The sequence below is a fragment of the Lygodium microphyllum genome, chromosome 1, assembly GCF_053477565.2.
Source record: "Lygodium microphyllum isolate KBCC chromosome 1, Lygodium_microphyllum_v1.1.10, whole genome shotgun sequence".
Classification (NCBI taxonomy): Eukaryota; Viridiplantae; Streptophyta; class Polypodiopsida; order Schizaeales; family Lygodiaceae; genus Lygodium; species Lygodium microphyllum.
In genome coordinates this window covers 99151473-99176421 of record NC_141135.1, presented here as the reverse complement: position 1 = coordinate 99176421, position 24949 = coordinate 99151473, and the positions used below count along the sequence as shown (strand labels likewise).

Here is a 24949-nt window from a genome sequence, read left to right as displayed (position 1 = left end):
GATTAGGGTATCATCTCCTTTCAGTCCATAAGATTTGCTCCCTTGGTCTTTTGGTGGAGTTTGACAGTTCTACTGTGCGAGTCCTTGATCGTGAATCGAGGAAGGTTCTATCATCTGGATATGAGGAGAACGGCATTTACAAACTGAAGTCTTCCACTGCTCTCTCTACTCTTCTTCTTACCTCACAGTCACAGTCTGAGTTATGGCATGCTCGGTTTGGTCACCTGAACTATGACTATCTTCGGAGGGCGTCACGTGGACAGCTTGTTCGAGGGTTGCCAGATATAGTGGTGAGCCAGCAGCCATGTGTCTCCTGCATACGGGGGAAGCAACATAGAGATGCCATTCCCCACACCGCTTCGCGGCGGTCTACTTCACCGATGGAGTTAGTATCTACGGATCTATGTGGCCCTATGCGAAATGAGTCCCTGCGTGGGAGCTTGTACTTCATGCTGATCGTGGATGATTATAGCAGGATGACATGGGCCTATTTTTTGGCACTAAAGTCAGAAGCTTTCTCGCACTTCAAGGATTGGCTTCTCTTTGAGGAGAACCGATCAGGCCGGAAGTTGAAGACCTTGCGATCCGACAAGGGAGGTGAATTTGTGTCTAATGAATTTGCTCGGTTTTGTGCAGATAGAGGAATTCACCAGGAGTTTGCCAATACCAATACTCCTCAAGAAAATGGTATTCTAGAACGGAAGAACCGTTGTGTGATCGAGATGGCGCGCACCATGATGGAGCACCGACAGACCCCTCAGGTTCTGTGGGCCGAGGCTGTGGCTACTGCAGTCCACATCCTTAATCGATCCCCTACTTCGGCCGTGGAAGGGATGACTCCATTTGAGGCTTATTTTGGGACGAAGCCAGATGTTTCTTACTTTCGGGTCTTTGGGTGTGATGCCTATGTTCACATTCCCAAGGCTCACCGTGATAAATTTGAAGCGGCTTCCCGAAAATAGGTATTTGTTGGCTACAGCTCCCAGTCCCAAGGCTACCGACTGTATGATCCCGTCAAGCGGGATGTATATACTAGCCGTGATGTGCGGTTTGTGGAGGTTCCGGCTTCTTCAACGGGTGAGGAGCACCCCGTTCTTGGAGATCCAGGGGAGAGTTGGGCTCCTTCTACAGTTCCACTGGAGCCCGTGCCTTTTAATTATGATTCTGTTTCTGACACAGAGTCTACTGTTCCACCGGACCCTTCTGAGGAGTTACCACCGGTGGACATTCGAGAGTCTTCTACTGATGGAGAACGACGAGGGGAGGTTCGGCCTCCTCCTCGCTGGGCCCGTGACACACTCCGTGATTCAAGGATCGAGGGGGTTCCTGAGGAGTGGGGACCGCAGGATGGTCCGCGGCGGTCACGGAGGCACCAGGTGCATTCTTCGGAGCTTGTTTGCTCCAATTATTGTTTGATGTCCCGTGTTATGCAGGATCGAGAGCCCACCTCCGTGAAGGAGGCTTTACAGTCCGTCCCATGGAAGAAAGCTATGGAAGCTGAGTTGGAGGCTATTGAGAGGAATGGCACTTGGTCACTTGTGCCACGCCCCCCGAAGAAGAAGGTGATTGGAGTCAAGTGGGTCTTCAAGACCAAATATCTCAGTGATGGTACTTTGGATAAGCACAAGGCTCGCCTTGTTGCTAAGGGTTTTGCCTAGCGCCCAAGGATTGACTGTCATGACACCTTTGCCCCCATAGCTCGTATGGCAACCATTAGAGCTGTTCTTGCTTTGGCTGGCCATAGGAGATGACCTGTTTATCAGTTGGATGTGAAGTCGGCCTTCCTGAATGGTGATTTGAAGGAGGAGATCTACGTTGAGCAGCCTCCTAGCTTTGGTTCTTCAGATGGGAAAGTCTACAGGTTGAAGAAGGCCCTGTATGGTCTCAAGCAGGCCCTGCGAGCTTGGAACGAGAAGATTGATTCGTTCCTCCAGTCTCAGTTGGGATATCGGCGGTCCAAGGCCGATCCGCAGCTGTATGTTTACACTTCCGAGGATGGTTGTGTGCTGTTTGTATTATATGTTGATGATTTGATTGTCACAGGTGATGATGCACAGCAGGTCCAGGAGACAAAGTCAGCTTTACGTCGGACATTCGAGATGACGGATTTGGGGCTACTCCATTTCTTTTTAGGCCATGAGATTTATCAGTCTCAGAGGGGGATCTTTCTCTCCCAACAGAGATATGTACAGGAGCTCTTGGTGTCTTTTGAGATGGAAGATTGTCGGGCCCTCTCTACTCCTATGGATCCGAACTGGAAGGCCACTTCCCATTCAGCTTCTCCTTTGGCGGATGTGTCCCGCTATCGACAGTTGATAGGGTCCTTGATTTGGCTTCTCAACACGAGGGTTGATCTATGTTTTGCTGTTGGGCTCTTGGCAGGGTTCATGAGTGAACCTAAGACGGTGCATTGGCAGGCTGCTCAAAGGATACTTCGGTATCTAAGGGGGACGTCTGATTTGGGGATTCATTACCCCGCAGGGACAAATGGGTCAGATCTTGTACTTGCAGGTTGGAGCGACTCGGATTGGGCCGGTGACGTGGACCATAGGCGGTCTACAACAGGTTACTGCTTTACTTTGGGTGCAGGTGTTATTTCATGGAGTAGCAAGAAGCAGCCCACGGTAGCCCTTTCGTCTACTGAGGCGGAGTATCGGGCCGCGTCTTCCACCACATGCGAGGTTGTGTGGCTTCGGAGATTGTTGGAGGAGCTTGGGTGCCCCCAGACTCGTCCTACATTGCTGCGATGTGACAATGAAAGTTGCCTTGCCTTGGCGAGGAACCCTGTTTTTCATGCCCGGACGAAGCACATTGAGATTCAGTACCACTTCATCCGAGAAAAGCTTCTGGATGAGACCATCACTGTGGAGTATTGCAAGACGGAGGACAATCTTGCGGATTTGTTTACGAAGGCGCTTCCTCAGGCTCTCCTTCGGCAACATTCCAGATCCCTCAGGCTTCTGCCCTGTTCAGGCTCTGAGAGGGGGTGTTAGAGATCATAGCCCGTTTAGAGGGCAGGCCTGCACAGTCGGACCAGCAGGCTGCTGCACAGTCGGACTGTGCAGTCGGACTGCCACGTGGCAGTCCGACTGCCTGCAGCCGATTTATTCCAGGCTGCGCCCTATTTCTGGCGCCCCAGTTCGTGGCTGTTTTCGACTATTTATAGTCGACGTCTCCAGCAGTCTGGCCATTCTTCTCCGTCGCAGATTACAGACGGGTGCCGTGCAGATTTCTGTCTCTGTTCACAGATTTCAGACAGCAGACAGTGCAGACTGCAGCAGACTTCGAGGTGGACAGCAGGTCGCATCGTCGAGGTGGAGATACGCAGTCCAGCGCACTGCGCCCGTGTATATCTTTGTATTCAGCATTCTTTATACAGCAGATCTTCATTGTACACTGTCTCTTTCTCTCCGTTTTCTCTTTGCGTTCTCTCTCTCTCAGTCCTACGCTTCCGCACCGCTGCACTCTGACATTATGCCCACCTAATTTTCCATTATGCACTTCATGTAAAATGACCTTCTTCATTTCCACACTGTTGGGGATGTATAATCTCTTGCCTACAAACAGAATTTCCTTCTCTAGGGTATACATGCCATGTGGTGTCTCTCTCTTGGTACATATTACATCATATGTATTTGTTCCTGCGGACCCATATGATGCACTTGGAGTTGGTTTGTATTGGTTGTTCCCCCATTGGCCAATTGCTCCTCTTGGTACTAAGGCGGATTGTGATGCGGCTGGGGTTATACTCGAGATTGGACTCCGCGCCTTCGGGAATGGGCCTCTAGGGATATTGGGTCTTGGGGTCCACGAGTTGTTGGTGAGGTTGGTGTTGAATCTGGTTTAACTTCCTTGGATTGTCCTCATGGCCTTAGCTAAATTGGTTGGCTCCTATCTCTCCACATCTCTTCTGGCTCATTCTTGTATGCCAAATAGAAATGCATGCAACTTAGTGTCAGTGTCCATGTTGGGTAGCTGTAGCATGAGCTGCCTATATTTGCTGACATACTCCTTTTATCTTCCCTTGTGTTTGTTTGAGGTTTCTCCATTCATCTCTAACTTTGAATTTTTCCATCTTTGGGATGAGATAGTCTTTGAGTTCCTCTTGGAATTCTTCCCATGAAAAAATAGTACATTCTTGCTCCTATTCTAGCAGGTACCAACTAGGAGCGTCTTTCTCTAAGTAGATGGCTGCCACTTCTCCTTTCCTGTCTTCAGAGATCTTGGTATACTTTAAGTATCTGCCTATTTCTGCGATCCATTTCTTCAAAACCAACCCGTCTCTCTCTCCTTTGTACTTGGTGGGTTGGGGCATTTTGAACTTGCCATAGTCGTCTTCTGAACTGTCACTCTCCTCTTCTTCCCTGTGGTTGTGTCTCTTGTATTTCTTCGTGTCCTTCTTGCTACCTACTTCAACTACCTTCTCCTTGTCCTTTCTTGTATCTTGAGCTCTCCTAGAAGTCTCATCTCTCCCTAATCTATCTATTTTCTCTTGCAATTTGTGTCTTTTCTTCTCTTCTTGTTGCTATATCACTCGCTCTTTGTAACCCTACTCCACTTCTAGTTTTCTTCTCCTTTCCTCTTTTTTCTCCTTCATTTACATGTTTCTCCAGATTGAGTCCAACAGGCCTGATATGCCCTCCAACTGCCTCTCTAGTCCGGCTACCTTCTCCTCTTGAGCTACTCTCCATTCGTGCCCTCGGCTCTTCTTTCTCTCTTTCATCGTTGGGATGGGTGCATTTTCTTTGTTGTCCTTCATGTGGTCGTGGAAAGCCGCGCCTTGGCTTTTGATGTTGTCGATGCAGGGGAGTTGTGTTTCGCCTTCGGATGGCGATCGTGCTGCGGGGAAGCCGCGTCGCATCTTCAGATGTTGGCTGGTGTTGGGGTCGTCGTGTCAGGGGTTGTCATGCCGAGGCTTGTCGCGACGGGAGTCAACGTGACGAGGGTTGATGTGACGTTGGGCAGGGCGACATTGGGCATCACAATGTGGGTTGGCTCGGCACAATTTCTTTGGGGCACCGAATCTCCTCTCCTACCTCCATGAGCATTCTTTCACTTAGAGCAAGAGTTGCTCTAATACCAAGTGTGATGCACCTGCACTTGTGCACTCACTCAACATGGCACAAAAAGGTGACATGATTTGTGAGAGCAAGGTATACTCTTGTATTGTTCAATAAAAGGAACAATGCAACATAGGCACATCCCAGGACTACACCCTTGTGATGCCGCACATATGAGGGTTCATCACTGGTTACAGGGAATCACATGTAGAGTGGAAACTAAGCAAGACTCAAAGTCATTACTACTCCTTATATAGGTGTTTTTGGTAGCAATGCCATGGTATAACTACAAATCCCTTACATCATCATCATCATCATCAACCCAACCCCCCCCCCCCCCCCCAAAAAAAAAAAAAAAAAAACCCCAAACAGTTAATGGAGTTCCATCCACCATAGCCTGCTCCTCTCACTTGCGGGCTTCATACCCAATAGTGACTTACGTAGACAAACTGAAAGCAAAGAGGAAGATGCACACAAGGTTGAAGCTGCTCTGACACTATCTTGGAAATGGAGAGGTGAGACTTAGAGAGTGTTAGACTCAATGAGGGAGAAAAACTTAGAAGTGTGTCTCTTGATGAAATGGGAAAATAGAACATTTGAATACAAGGTACATGGCCCTGTTTATAAGGCCACAAGGCACACCTACTAGCTTGACCTTTATTTAATGCACCTAAAGATTGGGCACATGTAGTGTGTGCGTACACGCACGCGCACACACACACACACACACACACACACACACACACACACGCGCGCGCGCGCACGTGCACACACACAAACATGCACACACACACAAAAAGGCACTTTAACACATGTTAACACATAAGGGGAAAATATGCCAAAAAATGGTTTGGGTATGACAGATTGTGGTATCATGTGCTAAATGCAATGTGACAAAGCAGACATAGAGACATTGCACATGAATTGGCCCCAAAACTCAAAAGGTATGGATGAAAGCTCGTAAGAATGGTATTTCAAAAGCCTAGGTGAGGCTATGCTCATGTCTTGAGGGACAGTTGCCTTGGTCATGGACAAAGGTCAGAGGTCCAATCCGCAGCCACAAGGATATATACATAGCATTCATTCTTTTCCTCTTACTGGGTTGCAGCTGAGTGTTATCCCTGCGCCTGACATTTCATAGACAAAGTAGACTTCAGGACATTGCTGGGAGCTCATAGCTAACATTTGCAGTGAGGTGTAGTCATGCCAATGAGGCTTAGGATATATATCCACTTCAGGGTCCCTCTCTTGATTTGGGCGGATATTATTCACACACTCGTTGTCAATGAGAGACTTCAACGTGACTTTGAGCATGTGAGGAGGAGAGAAGCTTTTCTTGTGACAGGGGAGTTGGGCACGTTCTTCAGGAAACCTTGAATCATGTATGGTTTGGCATTAAAGACCACCAGGTTGGCTTGCCAGACAGCCCCTTGTATTAGAATTGCTATGAGAATTGAGTTGTCATTGATGTCCTATATGTTGCTTTTTTAAAAACCATACTCTAGTTCGAGTCAGGTGTTTAATGATGGAATTCTCTTCTCTTGGAGTAACATAGATGTGACAACCATAAATATATCTTTCCTCTGCAACTCCATTCAGCTGTTGCTAGTATAAATCCACTTCTTTATGTATCAGTAAGAAGCATTGGAACCAGGTTGACAGTTGCACCAATGTTTAAAATCGTAACTGAGATCTTAGGGCTAACCGACTTACTCAAATAGCTTCAAATATTTGACCAAACACTCTGTAACAATGATGCCAGCCAATGCTTGACATAATCCATTATCCTGCACTGTCTTTACCAAGCAAGTGCTTTAAGAGTGTAAAATATAATCTCAATAAAAAGATCCAGCTTCTCTCAAGTAAACCTAACCTTAGGACCTTTAGAACCTGTAATGAGGATATTTTTCATACAAAGAACGATGGGTGTATGGATCAATGCTGTGGTAAAACCTGACTGTGAGCACAACAAATGCCATGGAAAGGTTGTTTCAAGTTTCTTTAGGAGCTTAAACTAGTGTGCCATGTGGACACGGCTATAAGCAAAGAGCATGCCAAGAATGGGTTAAATGAGATCCTCCATAGGTATATCATCATAGAATAATGATCCATGGACCATAGATATGGGAAGGTACTCTTTGCAGAAGGTTCAGCTGTCTCATGTGATGAAAGCTGCTTTCTACTAGATTCAAAGCAATAGGAACCAAACAAAGTATAACCTTCATGTTCTAATGAGATTGGTACCCCAAATTGTGACTTTTGGATGGGGTTTACTTGAGAGTTTGTGCAACTCGGACAAAGCAAATAAAAGGCCACAGTCATAACTCAAAATATTTTCTGCATTTGTAGCACACCTTATATGTTTGGTTTTTGTGTCTGCTTTTATTCATTGATAGATTGTCTGCTGTTTATTTTGACTTTAAAAAACAAAGGAAACAAGTGAGAGACTTTTTTAAAGCCACTTGTGTCACAGAGGCTAAATCATTCAAATTGTGCAGGGCCTGATTTTGTATCAGCCTTTATGTGTATGTTTGGTATTTGTTTCTGCTTTTATTCGTAGACTGATTGTCTGCTGTCTATTTTGAGTCAGATAAACAAAGAATTGAGAGACTTTTGAAGTGAAGTTGCTGGTGTCCAGAGGCTAAATCATCCAATTGGTGCAGGGCTTGATTTTTATTGATGTAACCAGGGGTGACAGTTTTTCTGAAACTGAAAGCAACCTATGGAGTCAAGCAGAGTGGCCAAGGGATGGATGGGCAAAATCAGAATCAACTCCAGTGCCAACAATAGTTTCACCAGGATTTGGATTGGCAAGTAAAGATGGCCCAGGCCTGGGTTTAGGAGGTGCAACAGTAGGTTTCAGAACACCTCAGAAAGTCATCAAAGAATCTTCTTTGAGTGGTCCTGGTTTTGGGGTTCCAGGTTATGGAGGCTTGGGTGCATTGGGCTTGGGTTGGGAGGGTTGGGAAGAATTTGATGGTGTCGTTGATCCTCCCGCTTCTACAGACAATGTCAGCACAAGAGCTCTTGATGCACATCCTCTTAGACCACTTTTCCTTGTGGGCTCACGCAACACCCATGTTTATCTTTGGGAGGTATGGGTTCACATGCTTTTTAAACATCCTAGTTTCACATTTGAAACTTTAAGGTTTGTTCCTTAAAAGAGGAGGATCAATTTTTTGTCAGCGTAGACTTTTCAAATTGAGGGACAATTCCCAATTAGTGTTTTATCCAGAAAGTCACTGTAAAGCCAAATCAAAGCTTACAGCATTTGATTTTGGTAGTAGAGATTAGCAAAGAAATAGTAACCTTTTTGGTACTATTAGGAACATTCTTTTATACGTGTGTATGCTTTCTTGAACTATTTTTGTAACTCATAGCCTCATTGTCAGTAGCTCGTTTCAGGTTTGTTATTCTTTTACTTTTCCACAGATTTATGCAGTGGATGATTTTCTGTTATATTATTCTTCTACTTTTGCCCTAAGATTTTATGCAGTACGGCTTTTTAAGTAAGCCAGGGCCAGTAGCTCATATCGATATATACTCACAGTAAGGCTGTTTGAACAGTTTGGGAAGACATCTGCCACAGCAACATATGGGGTGCTTCCAGCTGCTAATATACCTCCTCCCTACGTGGTAGCATCCATCTCAGCTGTGAAGTTTGACCATTCAGGTCATCGATTTGCGACAGCAGCCATTGATGGAACCGTCTGCACATGGCAACTGGAGGTGGGTGGAAGAAGCAATGTTCGCCCCTCAGAATCATGCTTATGCTTTGATCGGCATGCCTCGTATGTAAATCTCCTCTTCCAATGTGTTATAATATCAGCATGGGATCAATAAAATACCCAGTTATTGGATTTATTAGTATCTTGGGGATGACATGCACATATTGAGTTTTGGAAGAATTACTTTTGACACAGAGATGTAGCTTTTGTTGGAGCGAGTGGTGCTATAGTAGCTGCAACAGGTTGTTCACAAGAGAATTTCAACTTGGTATTTTGGGATACCCTTGCACCACCAACTTCTTCACGTGCATCAGTATTGTGTCATGAAGGTGTTTTCCTTTTCTCCTTTCTTCAGTCTTTTAATCAGTTCTCAACAAAGCACACCCCACACCACCACCCTCACCCACCCCCCACCCCCCAACAAACACACAGGGAAAAAAAAGAAAACACCTGTGCCTCCCCCCAACACACACATGCGCAGTCGCACCCACCCATGCACCACTGTGCACACAGCAATTGAAAAAATCAAATTGAAGCGTAGCACCTAGGCTCGGTGATCTAATTCTCTCGATCCCTTCTCTATTAACAGAGAAAGAGGCATGGCTCTCAAACTGGCAGGAAGGCCTCTTGCCTCTCCTTCTCCCTCATCCTCTTTCAATCTCCTCAAGTTTTCCCTAATAATCTATCAAAAAGTGACCTATATCAAGCTAGATGAATTTGATGCTTTTTATTTGGATGGAGTCCTCTTTTGATTGATCTCATGTCTGCATCTGGCCTGTCAGAAGCCTTGGGAATCTTCATCCGATTACATGGTAGAGCATTGGGGCTGTTTGGGAATCAGCATCCACCACCGAAGATGTATTTCCAAAATTCACATCAACAATATGACTTGGAACTACGGCCGTGACTGTGTATCACCTTGGACAGCATTAAGTTCCTCGCTAGTGCTGTGCATGCTTGTGGATAGTTCCCAAAAGGGAATGGTATAGGTTCTTGCAGATGAGACTAATGTTCAAAGATCTACATATTCTGAAAGTGTGCTTCAAAGCATTGTCCCACTAATCTTGCAGGAGTTGAATGTCTTTGCAGCTGTTCTTGCATACTTGACGAGGTGGAGATGTGTCCATAATTGAGGTTGGTTTGTGGGGAGTGGAGGGATTGGATCCCTTGCCAGAGCCCTCAAACATCATGATTAGGGGTGTGGGAGCTTATTGGGAGCCTTATGAGGTGGCACATCTGAAAGGCCAGATGCCAGCAAATGTTCAGCAGGGAAAGTCTTTCTATTTATGCCAGCTTTGCACAGATCCAGGCGTCCATTATCCACTCACTTCATGGATGATGAGAGCAGTTGTTGTAGGGGGATTCAGCATTAATTGGAGCTTCAATAGATATTCCTTCATACTTGGGGTACCATACCCCTGGTGGTGCTGCACGCCATCCACCTTGGATTCTGTCCCCTATTCCCCCCAGACTCTTGTGAGAGGTCTTGTATCATTTGATCTGCTTTACATTTAGCTCCAACTAGTCTGTTGAGTGCTTGTACTTCTTTGTTTGTCTTCTGAGTAATAAAATTAGGTGTACTTATTTCGCCAAAAAGTAACAATTTCTGCATGTGTTGTTGCTGCACACGTGACATGGCACAAAGATGATGCCAATTCCTTCAAGATCTCATACTTGAGGGCATCCACTATACAAATACCCTTTATGATAGAAGCACTGTTACTGCTTGGTACATGTTGAGAATATGGTGCCTAAAGGGCATGTGAACAAGGGTATTGGGGAAGCCTCTAGAGGCAGATAAGGATATAGTGGAAGGGGTCCAATCAAATAAGAGATTGCTTTGTACCTTGGTCTATAAAAGGAGGACCAAACTAATGAGAATTTGCACGTTTTTGGGTCTCCATGGCCTCATAGCACATTGTTACTCTCACATTCACACCTTCATTCTTTCTGCCATAGCTTGGCCCTGAACCACTCTTGACATGTGGTATCAGAGCCACACAAGATCCTTGGCCTTCCCCTTCCATCTATTAAGTTACTAGCACACCATTAGCACAATATTAAGTTCAACCATCTTCATTCCTTTCAAAGCTGCCATAGCCTGCACAGAACAGCTTGACTAGGTCTTACCAGGTTTTGGTCTAAGTCATCTCCAACGAAGAGTATTCAAGGCATCATTCTTTCTGTCCAGAAATGGGGCGGTTTTGGTGGGCAGCAACCTGGTAAAGCAGTCACGATTCTCCATATGCACAAGATCTATGGAAGAGGAGGTAGCCAAAGTAAGTCCATAAAAGGGTTTGGGCAAAATCTTCTTTTATTGAGAAAACCAAGAAAAATACTAGTCAGCTGTCAAGCTGGCATTGAAGCTGGGAAGAGGTACTTTCAACATTTGAGCTTCAAAGCCATAATCCTATTATTAGTTACTAATTTAGCACCAAACCAAACGGTTCAGCAAGCTATTGGTGTGTATTAAGTGAATGGCTGTATTATTCTATTAATTTTTTGCAAATAAAGTGTGGGTAATTATATTACTTCAGAAAAAACCTGAAATACAAAGAAGTGCTCATGCTCAACAGACTAGCTGGAGCTGATGTAGAGTCATAGAAAAACAGGTCTTGGCCGCCCCAAGTGCGGATGAAATGAAAACAGAGCTCCTGACAAGCTGGAGACTCGCCCTGCACCTGGTCCCATCGGCCGTGAAGGGAGTGGATGGAGGTCCAAAGCTCTGCTAAAGTTGCCTATATAGAAAGTATTTCCCCACCAAAAATCTCCTAACATTGCGCCTTCTAGATATGCCATCCATTGAGACTCCCTACGATCTCCCATACCTTAGAGCGGTCTGCTGTGGGCTCCAGTACTTGGCGGATGGGTAGAGCCTCCAAGCCGATCACTGTGCATGACCTAGCCTCAATAAAAAATATCGTGTCCTGCATCCCAAGCTCATACAGAAGGTGACGGCCTTGGCTGACTGCTTGTTGCCAATAGAAAGATACCCATGAGATACATCCAAGGTTGGGTGCTATACGGCGGAGGATGTGGCATGCTCCTCTCCACTCAAGCTGCGCCACCTCACACGACCAAAGGTAGTGCTTTGGAGTTTCCAAAAGCTGCTGTGTGCAGCGTTTACATCCTCCATCCTTCTGCATCTGGGCTAACCAACTCCCCACTGCTTGGCCTCCATGTGCCACTAGCCAGCCATAAGAAATACGATACCCTCCTCAGCCTCTAGCTGTTCCATAGGCGGCGCCAAAAAAGCCATCGGAAAGCATTCGTGATGCTGTATTCCACCCAGTACCTGCTACGCGACGGTGCCCAGTCCATGTCCTCTTGCATCCGTACGTGTCTGCCAATCCTGGATGTATACTCTAGGAACCTTAGTGGCTTCTTGGTGACCGCAGTGGCCGACCATAGCCACTCTCCTGGATCCCACTCCAGCTCGTCAAGTGGCTTGCCCTCCCAAATCCAAGGGCGCTATGTCTTCTCTGGAGGCCAACCGCCCGAATCCTCCTCCACGAAAGGATAGCTATCCCCTCACCCTGCTGCCCTTTGTCAAGGACCAGACGCCCCCCGTCCTGCACAGTGAAGAAAGTCCCATGTGGGGTGCTGCCCACTCTACTTGCCACTTGTAGGGGGATACCTGTCGGTGAAAACTTAGCATTCCATACCTCCCCGGGCTCTATCGGCTCTCGTACTGGGAGGCCAAGCCACTCCTAAGGTATTGTTGCGTTAATCTCCCTTCTTCTCAGCTCAACTCCTCTCTGGCAACTTGATACTTGCTGCAACACCTCCTCGTCCACCATCCTATACACCTCTCGCCAAGTCTAGATGGTGCGAGCCGGGCCTCGACTGGCCTCCCAACAAGCTCACTAGATGTGGGGGCGCTCGCCAATATGTACCCTCTCATGATCTTTGACCTGGGGGTTCCAGATCACCGACTAGTGATCTATCTCCTTCTAGCAGCATGGGGGGCTTTGAATTAGAGTCTTATAGAGGCCTTGCCACACATGAAGTAAACTGCGTAGGAAGGGGAATTTGGGGGGCTTGATCTGGGCCGTAGTGAAGATTCATCTCAAGGACAGTCTCCAATCACTGCCAAGTCTTGTTCTACACTCTTGGAGACCCTCCTATTGTAGGAACTTCGAGGTTTGCCCTTCTGGTGTGAGACCGCGGACTACTAGCTTGCCCAAAAGGGCCAGACTCTGATACTCTGCGTCTATGATCCCAAGACCTCCCTTTGACCAATGCCGGATGATGGCCGCTCCCGCCACCTCGGCCCGAGAGTCCTTGGAACCGTCTGACCCGGCCCAGAGGAATTTCTGCACTAGGCAGCGAAGTTGACCTACACAAGACAAGGAGAAGCACCAACACGAGGCAATGTACCAAGCTGTCACTAGGAGGACCTGGTTGACCACCAGGACTCGGCCCGCCAGGAAAAGGCGAGCAATACTCCAGTAGGTCAGCTTCCTCCGAATAGAATCGAGGACTGGAAAAAATTGCTAAGCGGGAGTGATGTCGAGTCCCCCTTGAAACCCTAGGTAAGGGATGGTCTACCCTCTGCACATCCATCTAAATCCCAAGTGGATGCCCCACTCCGTGCTAGAGTTCAGGTCTGTAAGGAAACCAACTGACTTTTGCCAGTTGATTTTCGCTCCCACTGTAGTACAGAGAACACCTTGAGAGCTAGTCTCACTCTCTCTAGGATCAACTCATCCTCCTCTATGTAAAGTGTTGTATCATCTGCATACTTTGAGTCTAACAGCTGCGTCTCCTCTCTCACTGGAAGTTGGAGGCTGTGTAACCCGCTCATAAGTGATTTGAGGAAGTGAGACATCGCCTCTGCAAAGAGTAGGAACAGATACAGGGCCAGTGGGTAGCCGTGCCGTACCGATCTCTCTAGCCGAAACTCCTCCCCTCGCCTGCCACCTATGAGAACCCTGCTGGTAGCTGATCTGTAAAGTGTAGAGACCCCGTGGATCCATGCTTTGGGGGAAGTCCAACCTCACCATGGTACCCTCTAAGAAGTGCCAGTCCACCCTACCATAGGCTTTCTCGAAGTCCAGGAGTAGTACAACCAATCCCTGACCACTGTGCTGGGCCCACTCTGTTGTCTTCTCAAAGAAGGTAAAGACATTGTTTAGGATGCCCCTATCCTGGACAAAGCCTGTCTGTGTGTCACGAATGATGTCTGGGAGCACTGGGCAGAGTCGTCTACCAATCATCTTTGCTAGTGTCTTATAGGCTACTAACAACAGGGTGATCGGTCTCCACTGGGATATCTCCAACTGGTCTCCCCCTTTGGGGAGGAGACTGATAAAACCTGTCGATAGACTCCTTGGCATCCATCCTGTCCTGAAAATCTCTTGGAAAGCCAACAATAAGGGGTCCTTCACTATCTCCCAGTAGGTGGTGAAGAAGGCCTTAGAGAGGCCATCCTCTCCGGGCATTTTTGCCCGTCTTGTGTGTGGAAAGCGTCCTCTAATTCCTTCTCTATGAAGGGGCCTAGGAGGGAGCATCCCATCTCCTCTGTGACGAGGGACGGGATGTGATCCCAAACTTGCTGTCTACATCGATGTCCTCTGGCTGAGGCTGTCTCCTATTGGAAAAGGCGTCTGTAGTAGTCGGTGGCAATCTTTGTCACCTCGTTTGGGCTAGAGTGAATCCTCCTATACTGATCCCGAAGGCTGCGTATCTGCTCTCTTGAGGTGTGGGGATGATGTACTTGGAAAAACTCCCTGCCCATCGTGTTTGCCTTCCGCACCCAGAAGGTTGTTGAGGTGCGGAATGAGATCTCCAAGCGTCTGTCCTTTAGGCCGGCGATGGCTGCTCATGCGTGCACGTCATGTATGTGGAGGATGGGATCTCTGGGGGCCTCCTGTAGTAATCTCTACATGGCTGCCAGGTCCCGTTGGCGTGCTCTCTCCTCCTAGCTCTGTTGCATGGCCTGTAGGGCTACCTCGTGGCAGACTGCTCGACTCGACTAGGATCTCTGCAACCTCCTCTACGATCCGGTCCCTCCTGTCCCACTCCCTAGTCCAAATTTGCTCAATCTGTCTCTTCACCTCCTCCCTCCTGTAGATCGAGTCAAGGATCCGACAGGATCGTGTGTCTAGGGACGATGCTAGGGGATCAAGTGTCAGGAGGACCGATCAGACAAAGTGGTGCGAGCCAACTGCCCTATCTGGCCTCCGCGAGAGTATCCGCACTCTTCTACATAGAACCTATCCAACTGCTCTAGCAAGTTTCCGCCTAGCCACCTGTATCCCAGGAGTACCTTCTCTACGCGCTAGGCCTTTGGGTAGGGAAGCCACCTGTATCCCCACGAGAAGTCCAATGACCTCTCCCTCCTGTGGAAAGTGGGGTCTCTCCAAGCATCGCGTACTCCTACTGCCAGTAGGAAGACCTCCCATGCCTCTTGCTCCTTCCCAGCCATGCCCTGGTAGTTTCTACCTCTACCTTGTTGGTCCTTTAAGGCCTCTAGGTCGTTGAAGTCTCCTCCAACAATCCAGGAGTCCACCTATGGGAGTCCTGTTGCAATCTCCACCCAAAACTTGCTTCGTGCTCTGACCTTAGTAGAGGCATAGACATTGAGGACTCGAAGGCACGAGTCCCCAATATCCAATCTGATCCATAGAACCCTCTCTGCCACAATCGTTCCATGGTCCTGTACATAGGCAGTGAGGCTCGGGCCAATCGAGGTGCATACACCTCCATTCCTGCCGTGGGTACCGATGGAGTGCTCCTAGTAAGTGTGTGAACTTCCCGGGAGTACCTTTCCTACCCACTGGGCCTAGGTGGGTGTGAGCTTGTGCTCCTATAACAGTAAGATGTCGATCCGTCCGGCAAGGGCAGCTGCAGCTTCTTCCGAACAATCAACTTCCTGGAACCACGTGCTCCACTATAGTGGAGGTTGTTCATATTCCAGGATGCAAGATGTAAGCGCATGGGGAAATGTGTGATTGATGGAACAAGCATTCGTTCAGTGTGGAAGTTGTTGACAAAGAAGAGGAGCTATGAGGCATGTGGATACGCTTCGTTGTCGGCCTAGATAGTGAACTCCATTCCCCCATGGTAGCCCTCGGACCATGGAGGTGATGGATGCGCCTGGCGGTACCACCAGGACATCTGTCAGCCAGACTGAGAGACGGGACTTTGTGCACTGATAGAAACGGGTCGCCTGTGCTAGGGGCCACTTGATCACATCCATTGAAGCTCTCCACTGCAGGGGAACTTCGAAAGATAATGCTTAAATGTGGGACCTCAGCCCCAGCCCACCAGTTGATGTCCATCATGTAACCTGGCCACTGCTGGGAAAAAGGTGTGAGTCCTCCTCCCATCCACTGGGAGATGTGGTCTGCCACCTGGCTCTTCACCTCCTTCTCTATCTAGGTCATTGTCGAGTCTCTTGTGTGAGAGATCTGAAGGAAGAAAGCGTAGTTTGGTCCATTCGGTGGTGCTAGTAGATGGAGCTTGTTGCTCCTTGACTTGTGTATCTCGAAGATTTCCACTTCCAGGGGTAATGGAAACTCTCCGCCCTCCGCAACTCTTAAGTAGAACCACGGCCCACTGCGAAAAAACTCCTATGGTAGTAGTTGTGTCTATCTTGGGAAGGTGTGACAAGCGGTATGGGTGGATGAACTGGTGGCTGTGTGGGGAGGATGTCGGTGTACGGGGCTCCTCACCTCCTGTTGGGGGGGGGGGGGGGGTCACCCGTACTGGGGGGGATTAGGGGGGGTGGTCGGCGGGGGTGATGGTGGGGAGAGGGAGGATCAAGGGATGGAGGGGTAGTTAGATGCACAAGGCGGGTGGTGGGTGGCCGGGGGGGGGGGGGGTGTCGGCCCTCAGGTGAGGTGGCCTGTGACTCCTCCGTGGGGGGTGGATTTGTAGCCGTGTGCTCCTGCTGAGTGGGGCGAGGAGGGGGGGGGGGGGAACGCTCGCCCTTCAGCACCCTGCTGCCGTGGTTGTGTCTGAGGGGTTGAGTGCGGGCCCCCTTGCCGTCTCCCTCTCTGTCGTCTCTGGAGCCGTGTAAAGCTATCCGCATCCACTTGTGGGCCTGTTGGCGAAGCCAGCTTGGCTCCGAAGCACATGCAGTCTGCTACCTAATGCCCAAAGTCATAGCAACGCATGCACTGCCCTGGCTGTCGAGTCACAATAACCGACTGTCTGAAAGAGTGTCTGCCTGCCTCGATCTCTAGAGACTGTGGTATATTCTTTCTCTTTCACTGCCACTTCTACCTTTGGGACTCCTACGGTTGTTACCGCGTCCGCGAAAGAGGCAGGAAGGACAATAGCAAAGAGCCGTTCAGAGTCTTCCACTAACTGGCGATACTCTATTGCCTGTCCGGGGAAGAGTAGGGTGACCGGGTGTCTAAGGAACCTGTTGTGGAGTGTAAATGCCTCCATTGTGAAACCAGTGTACCAGGGAACCATGTAGATGACCCCCTTTGTGGAAGCATAGGGTGAACTGGCCAATAGCTCAAGGGCTGCGTTTGCCGAGGTGAGTCATACCATGAAGATCCCTTGACCCATTAGAACCGCTTCCACGATCTGCGTTGTGCCGATGCACAACATGGAGTGAAGCCAATCTCGAAGCTAGGCCCTGGATGGGGAATGTCCTACTACCTGACCAAAGATTGTTGTTTCCTTTAGCTCCAGCTGTGTGGCACGGATGACTAAGAGCTGTTCCTCAGAGAGGACGGCGCGCAAGGTGTTTGACTAGGGGGCACTTGCAGAATGCATTGGCGTCTTGTAAGGGAGGCAGCGGCAGCGCGGAGGGGGGGGGTTTCCTAGTGCAGGGCCTAGGTGGGGTTGACGGGGTAGGGGCAACGGGGGCACAGACGGGCTGTAGGTGGAGGCGATGGCGGGAGGGATGGGCACAGGCAGCAGGCTGTAGGTGGGGGCGACGGCGGGAGGCGGGGGGGACGGGCACAGGCGAGGGGGACGGCCACCATATTATTCTGTTACTTCTTTGGAGCCACAAAGATTGTATGCCTAATCTCTCCACTACCACTAGTCTTTACCTTTCTTGTGATCAGGATTAGACACTGTCCCTGAGCTAGTAGCCAAGAGGTAAAGCGACCTCAAATCCTCTTGAAATGGGTGAAATTGTGGTAGATAATATCTGCAAGTTTAGTGGGGAGGGATTTCATGCATGCAAAATGAAGACCATGTATCACTTGATATGCGAGGATTTGTGGAATCAGTTTGAGGCAAGTGAACCTAGTGATGAAGACAAGGACAAGGAAAAGGATGTGGAGTGGAAGCAGCGTAACAAAAAGGCATGTGGAAGTATTGCAAGATGGCTATACAAGGATGTATTATATTATATTTCCGACATATGGGATGCAAGGGAGGAATGGGAATAATTGGATCAACTATTTGGCTCTCAAGCCAATAACTCCAAAACCAATTGTTAACACAATTCTGGAAGCTGGAATTGAAGGCAAATGAGAGTATAATTGCACTAATAAATAGGTTTAAAAGCCTTATGAAGTCAGCTTGCTAGTGGAGGAAAAGATATAGACAAAGATAAAGCGCGTGCTATATTGTTAAACAGTATGGACTCACATGACAATGGATATAAGCAAGTTGTAACTACATTAAAAATGTTCCTAAGATGAAATTGCACAAGAGAGAAGGCTCAAGCTACATTACTAGAACAAAAAAGTAAAATAAAAGAAAAGAAGTAATCTCCATATGTAGGAGCATTAGACACTACTTTCTACACCAAGGAACAATATCAAAAGCAAGAAACCCATGTACTATCTGTGGGAAGATGAGACATGATGAGAATAATTGTTGGTATGAAGGTAAACCACAGTGCCACAAGTGCAACAAGTCAGGCATATGGACAAGAACTGCTGTAGTGAAGCAGCAAATCTTACATTTGAGGCCTCTATTGTCAAAGCATAGTGACATGCAATGCCCATTTTCTAGCTTTCCGTCCCCATACCATCCTAGTCTACTCCCATGTTAGAGTCCCCTCTCATGATGACAGGGGATGGTAATTCTTGTCTTCGTCCCCATTCCCAAAATCCATCTCATGTCACACTGTTAAAGATTCAAAAAATGTATCTAATGTAATCAGTGCTTCCATTGGACATTTTTTAAAGATTATATGTTAATGCATGTAGATTATATGGTATATGTTGTGTGACACTGTCTATGCTAAAGGCAAGGCAAACATTAAGAGGGGGAGTCCTACAACTTATGTGACACAATACTAGGTAAAGCTAGGCTGGCACAAAGGAGGGGGGGGGGGGGGTGATTTCAATTGATGTAATTACCCTACACCTTGTAGTAGCCTAAGAGAAAGGCACCAGGGGGGGTGTTGAGAATATGGTGTCCAAAGGGCATGTGAACAAGAGTTTCAGGGAAGCCTCTAGAAGGAGATAAGGATGTAGTGGAAGGGGTCCCATCAAATGAGAGATTGCTTTGTACTTGAGCCTATAAGAAGGTCCAATCTAATGAGAAGTTTCAGGTTTTTGGGTCTCCATTGTCTCACACATTGTTTTACTTCCACATATCCACACCTTTATTTTGTCTTTTGATCTATCACTATGTTGATGGTGCACTTCTTTCCATCACAGCTTGACCCTAAACCACTCTGAACAATACATGTAGATTGCAAGGTGTAGACATGCTATAGACATCCAAAATGTAGCATTGCAAATACTCGAGGATTTGAATTGAGATCATTTGTGCTCTCAGCAAGTGATTCTAAGAGGATAAAGAGGGGAGATGACTTCCTGCAAACTGGAGATTCTGACATCTTCCACCTAGCCCCTTAGATGGTCTAATGATATAGCCCACCTAATTGGTTGTTTACACAACCATTGTATTTACTCAGCTGCTTTTTACAGGATCTTTGTAGTTTGTATTTTACCATAGGGGGTTTTCTTAGAGGTATTATTAATAGATTTTTCTTCTCTCTCTCTCTCAAAAAAAAAAAAAGAAGGAATATTACAGGTTGCTTGTTTGATCTGAAATTAGGGTTTCAGACTTTAGTAGAGAACAAAGAAGAGAAACCGTCATTGTGAGCGGTCAATTCACCTCCTAACCTTACCCATTGTATGATTATTAAGTAATCCGTTAGTATGTTTAAGGTGTGTCTACCAGATCAACATATTAAATAGCATAAGCCCTTAATTAATTTGCCTCAGCTTGTTTTCATATGTGTATCATGTGTGTTTTCATAGTCGTGCCCCTTCACACACACACACACACACACACACACACACACACACACACACACAGTCTCATATACAAACAGTTACAACTCCTAATATTGTTTCCTTGTACTTGTCACATTAACCCGTGTGACCCTTCCTCTTAAGAAATCTTTTTTATCCTCAAAAACATAATTGGAAATAGTCTAACTTTAAATTTGAAAATTGTTTTTGTATGGTGCTCATATGCTTGCATGTTAAACTCTCTTTTGAACAATCTTTCACTTTACCAAGTACTCTTGCCAGATAGTATTCTTTGTTCATCTATTACAAACATCTAAAATCCTGTTAGGCTTATTTGGAAGTGTGTGTTTTTCTAAGAGTTCCGCCATCTCATCCCATGATACGAGATTATCAGGACCACCCATTTTTGTCTAAGTGTTTGAGCTTATTTGCATGAAATGGTGGATGTATCTTACTTGTGGTAGGAAGTTGGATATTGTCCCTCTTCAGGGTCTCAGATTGTTAAGGCACCCTATGATAAACTTTCCTCTCCTTCTTAGAGATCAGCAGGTTCTCTATGTGGATCAAAATAGGCTTTAGCTCTCTCATGTGCCTTTCCAATGCTACTTTGGTTACTGGAACCTTCTGCAATTCTACACTAGATAAGGAGCTCTAGGTTGAGACTGGTACATTAACATAAATGGATGGATAATGTCTGATGGAAGAGTGCTTCACATTGTTATATGTGTACTCTACTGTAGGCACATACTCTTCTCATAGTTGCATTCCATGTGTAGACAGATTTACATAGATCTGTTTAGTTCAATCGGACATCTCCGAAATACGGGATCATTTAAGTCTGGGTTCGCAAAAGATTTTGACCTTTTTTAATATCATTAGGGCTTCAAAAAAGTAGATATATTTAGTTCCAGTCAGAAACATACAACGTATGGGATCTGTACAGTCCAGATTGGTAGAAGATTTTGATCTTTTTTTAAAAACTATTAGTGACTTCAAAAGGTATCTTACTACCCTTTTTTTTTGCCATTGTATGATCTTTGTTTCAGCCTTGTCTAAAGCTTTCTTCCCTCAGAATTGTCTCTTTCCCTCAAGCTCTCAACTCTACTTATCACCACAAGCTTCAGGTTCTTTCTTTTTGTCTTCATCTACCTCTATCTATACCACTCAGCACTTCCTCTTCCTCTGCCTCTTCTCTCTCTTCCCTTCAACGACCTCTTATCTCCTCTATTAGAACATGGATCTGAGTCAATCATTTACTTGCCTTGTCATTATATTTAGATCATGTATCATGGGTTAATATGTAATAGATAATGGCTAAATTTTTATGTAGTTTATTGGTCCTCTTTTTAGATACCTTCTATGGTGAAGCAATGCTTTGCTTTTCTTAAGCTATTGGATCAGTCATAGAGACTAAGGATTCACACATCAAAGGAGCTAGAGACATGGAGAGCATTAGGGGGTACCCCTATACAGACACTTTTCAGACTCGGATTGGGCTGTTCACTTGAGGAGGTATCCTTCTCACAATGGTGGCTACTGGTGGAGAGAGAGAGTATACTTTCTTAGTACGGAGGATGGAAAACTCAGAAAAAGATCTGGATCAGTTAGAATCCAAAGAATGCTCTTGCTAGAGGATCAAGGTTGTGGCTCATTATGATAGGACTTGGTATTTGGACCCAGACCCTGAGACATGCATGATGGATGGTTGGAGGTATTGGGCACATAGGAGGATGCCTCTTTTTTGGATACACCACTAGATCTTGCATCTCAGCATTGGACTGCACAAGGCATATCACCATCTCTCCTTGCTGACCCTTGGAGGAGATTGGATCACAGTTTTTAATCCAGAAAGATTTCGCTCTTTCTATGGTTACTAGCACACAGGAGTGTAGCCATTGATACATGGCTTGGTTACAGCAGAGATCATGTTCCTTGTGTTAGATGTGGGGAGCTGGAGGTGACACAGAACTGCATTGGGATTTTCCTTAGGGCTTTGGAGGTATGGAGGAGACCCTTTAGATGGTGTTTCATGGCATTGTGAAGTCAGTGATTGTGACGTAGGGGATGGTTGCTTGATACACTGATAGAGGCACAGCCTATGGATATGAGGATGTACAAGAATGTCATGCTTACCTTGTTTCGAGGCAGCTTGTGAGTAGGATTGTCATGCCTGAGTTCACACAGACAGTGTAGACTCAAGGGCACTGTCATAGATGGATTCTCATAGCTAGTATCATCACTTGGTACAAATGGACCACCAGATGCAGCCATGCTATTGACCTATTGGACATGTCCATTGTAGAGAGACTGTCCAGGATTTGGATAGAGATTGAACATCTTTTATGCTCTAGAATTGTCTGATATACTGCTGCCTTTCGCAGATGACTCCTACTTTGATGCAGTCCTTGATGCAGATCTCTCTACAAGGATAGTGTAGCTGCCTCTTCAAAGCAAGATACTCAAATTTAGCAGCCTTTCCCTGCAATTCCATCTGCTCAGTGCTTGAAAACCCATTTATGGCAACCTACCTTCAGACCAAATCTTTCATAGCTAGTAGCAGCCTGACTCAAGTCAATGGCAGCCTTCTACCAGAAGAAGTTCATCATTTCTTTTTCAAGCAGGTTATTATGTTTAATCATTTCCAAATGTCCAGCACTTTACCACTTTATATTGCTGCTATACCCAGGACATGTCAGGCACTTCTGCAACATTCCAGGAGCTGTAAATGGGATCTGTCTTCCTTCATGGCATCAAGCTCTCATGTGAAAGCTGTCCTAGAGTTGCTTTGGTAGATGGGATTTTCTAAATTCAAGTGTGGGAAGTCTAGCCTTAGTAATTAATGAGGAAAAGGATGTTGGCCCTTGTATGGTTGGCTATCACCATCATCCTATAGTTGTTGGAGTGCATCACAACAGCACTTCAATTTCGACAAAGAGCTTGTTCAGTGAGGATGAGAATAACATCCCTTGTTCATTTTTTGTTATAACACGAACATCCACTTGACATTTAAAGTTCAACAACCAAATAGAATTTTATTGTGCATCTTCAGTGAGTTAAAGTGTTAGTTGTTGAACTGACTAAGATCTCTGTCAATATATTCAAATCCACTCTTTTAACAGTCAGTTAAGATGATTTTCAAAAATTTCTTTTTTGTGCAATGAATTTATTGTCTAGAGATGTCATGGAAGCTGCTATCATTTTAATCCACCATATTGTTGTGTGCAGGTGGAGCACGGTGCCTTGAAATGCTTGATTATGACATGAAGGGTGGTGGATCAATCTCACCGATAATTATCACTGGTGGAAAAGCTGGTGATATTGCTGTACATGATTTCCGCTGTATTGCTATTGGTAAAGCCAAGCGTGAAAGGCTTCCGAAAAATGAGTTTGCAGCTTATGATGCTTCACATGCTAAATCTCTTCAGGTTGGAGAACTGAATTCCAATGGAATGATCTGGCATATTGATAAGGCTCATGCAGGTGAGCCTTACCAAACATATTTGTTTATTGGTTTCCTATATGCTTCTTTGTTATCAAAACAATTTTCTCCTCCTACTCTTGTGTGTCCATCTTTCTGCTTTTAATTGGTTTCAGGTCTCCTATCACGTCTTGAAAATTGACTTGTATATTGTGGTATGCAGGGAGTGTTCAATGCATTTCTGCTATACCTGGAACCTCACTTTTCATTAGTGGAGGCAAAGACGGTGATATAAAACTGTGGGATGTAAACAAATGCGAACTACTCAATCACTGGCCTAAAGTGCATGATAAACACATGTTCCTACAGCATAATATTCGAGGCTTTGGTGGAGTTGTTCAGGTTAGTATGCAAATTGGCATTGTACCAATAAAAGGTGAAAAGCTTAAAATGTCATACTTGCTAGAAGCAAGTTACTAAAAAGCAGTACATTAGATGAATGTGAACCACAGTACAAATGTACGGGTCCTTAACAAGAAGTTCCCCTGAAAGATCGAAGATGGTATGGCACTGGATGGGCTCCATTGTGCTACATTTGAGTATGCTGTCAATACTTGCATTTTGGTGCGTGAACAGACCGTTTACAGCATTGAATACAGATGAGCATTGAATACAGATAATTCATTATCTTATTAGAAGCAACCAGAAGAATACAATGGCCCAACAGCATGGGTGGAGGAACCAAAGAGGCTCAACAGCAGTGCGGAGAAGAGCAATGATAGATTAGAGGACTCTCAAGGCAGTTTGCGGAAATGGGAACAAAAGCTGAGACAGAGGGGTGATGATATATCCCCCAAGTAGGGGGAAGTATCATTTGAGCTCCTACCAGTGGTGTCGTGAGGGAGGGAATGATGGAACTCAAGACCTCAGGTGAAACGGTGCTGAAATTTCAAGCACTGGGCACTGCCAAATTATGGGGCTCTCAAGTCCCGAATTTTGGTAAACCTATGATCCAACCCAACATAGGTAGCACCCTCTATCTGTTCAAGCTTGGGAACTCATCTTGAGCAGCCTCTTGAACTTGGAATGCTCTTGAAGCTGCTACCTCTGAGTCCTGATTAGGTTATATCCAAATGGTGGGCTGTTTGTTCAATGTTGATCTCCTCTTGGCACTCTGGCAGTGCCAGAGTCAATTCCTTTGTAGTCTCATGTAGTGTTGAAAATCCATCTCAAGGACAACCTCCAATCCCCACCCAAGTGGGTTGACATCTATGTAGCCCCATCCAAGTGGGTTTTAGCATCTATCCATCCCCTTCTGAAGAAGCATCTTCCAAGTTTGTCGCTTGTGAATCAGTCGTTACAAGCACCACAAGCTTGCCAAAGAGGGCTTGGCTCTTAGACTTTAGTTCAATCCCCCTCCCAAACAATAATAGATGGTGATTTTCCAAGCCACTTGAAACTGGTCTTCAGATCACTGAAGGACAGTAGATAGATCAATGCAGACTGATCATACTTTTTGCGTCATGTTTTGGACATTTTAACTGCAGTAGTTAG

The 24949-nt window shown here is 46.2% G+C and overlaps 1 protein-coding gene across 5 annotated transcripts in view; it reads left to right on the top strand.

Annotated features, from left to right (window-relative positions):
* Positions 1–24949, top strand: part of LOC148041447 (transducin family protein / WD-40 repeat family protein) — a 134430-nt gene that overhangs the window by 108825 nt on the left and 656 nt on the right. The window contains exons 12-17 of one of the 5 annotated variants that reach the window (XM_087679656.1): positions 7724–8155; positions 8628–8851; positions 8984–9117; positions 23203–23289; positions 23403–23457; positions 23619–23754. In XM_087679656.1, coding sequence (XP_087535782.1) covers positions 7724–8155; positions 8628–8851; positions 8984–9117; positions 23203–23289; positions 23403–23443 — 918 coding nt within the window. In that variant the 3' untranslated portion in view covers positions 23444–23457; positions 23619–23754. Of the gene's footprint in view, positions 1–7650; positions 8156–8627; positions 8852–8983; positions 9118–23202; positions 23458–23618; positions 23798–24949 lie in introns of those variants that run through there. The other 4 variants (XR_015691117.1, XM_087679649.1, XM_087679666.1 and 1 more) reach the window with 4 other exon arrangements.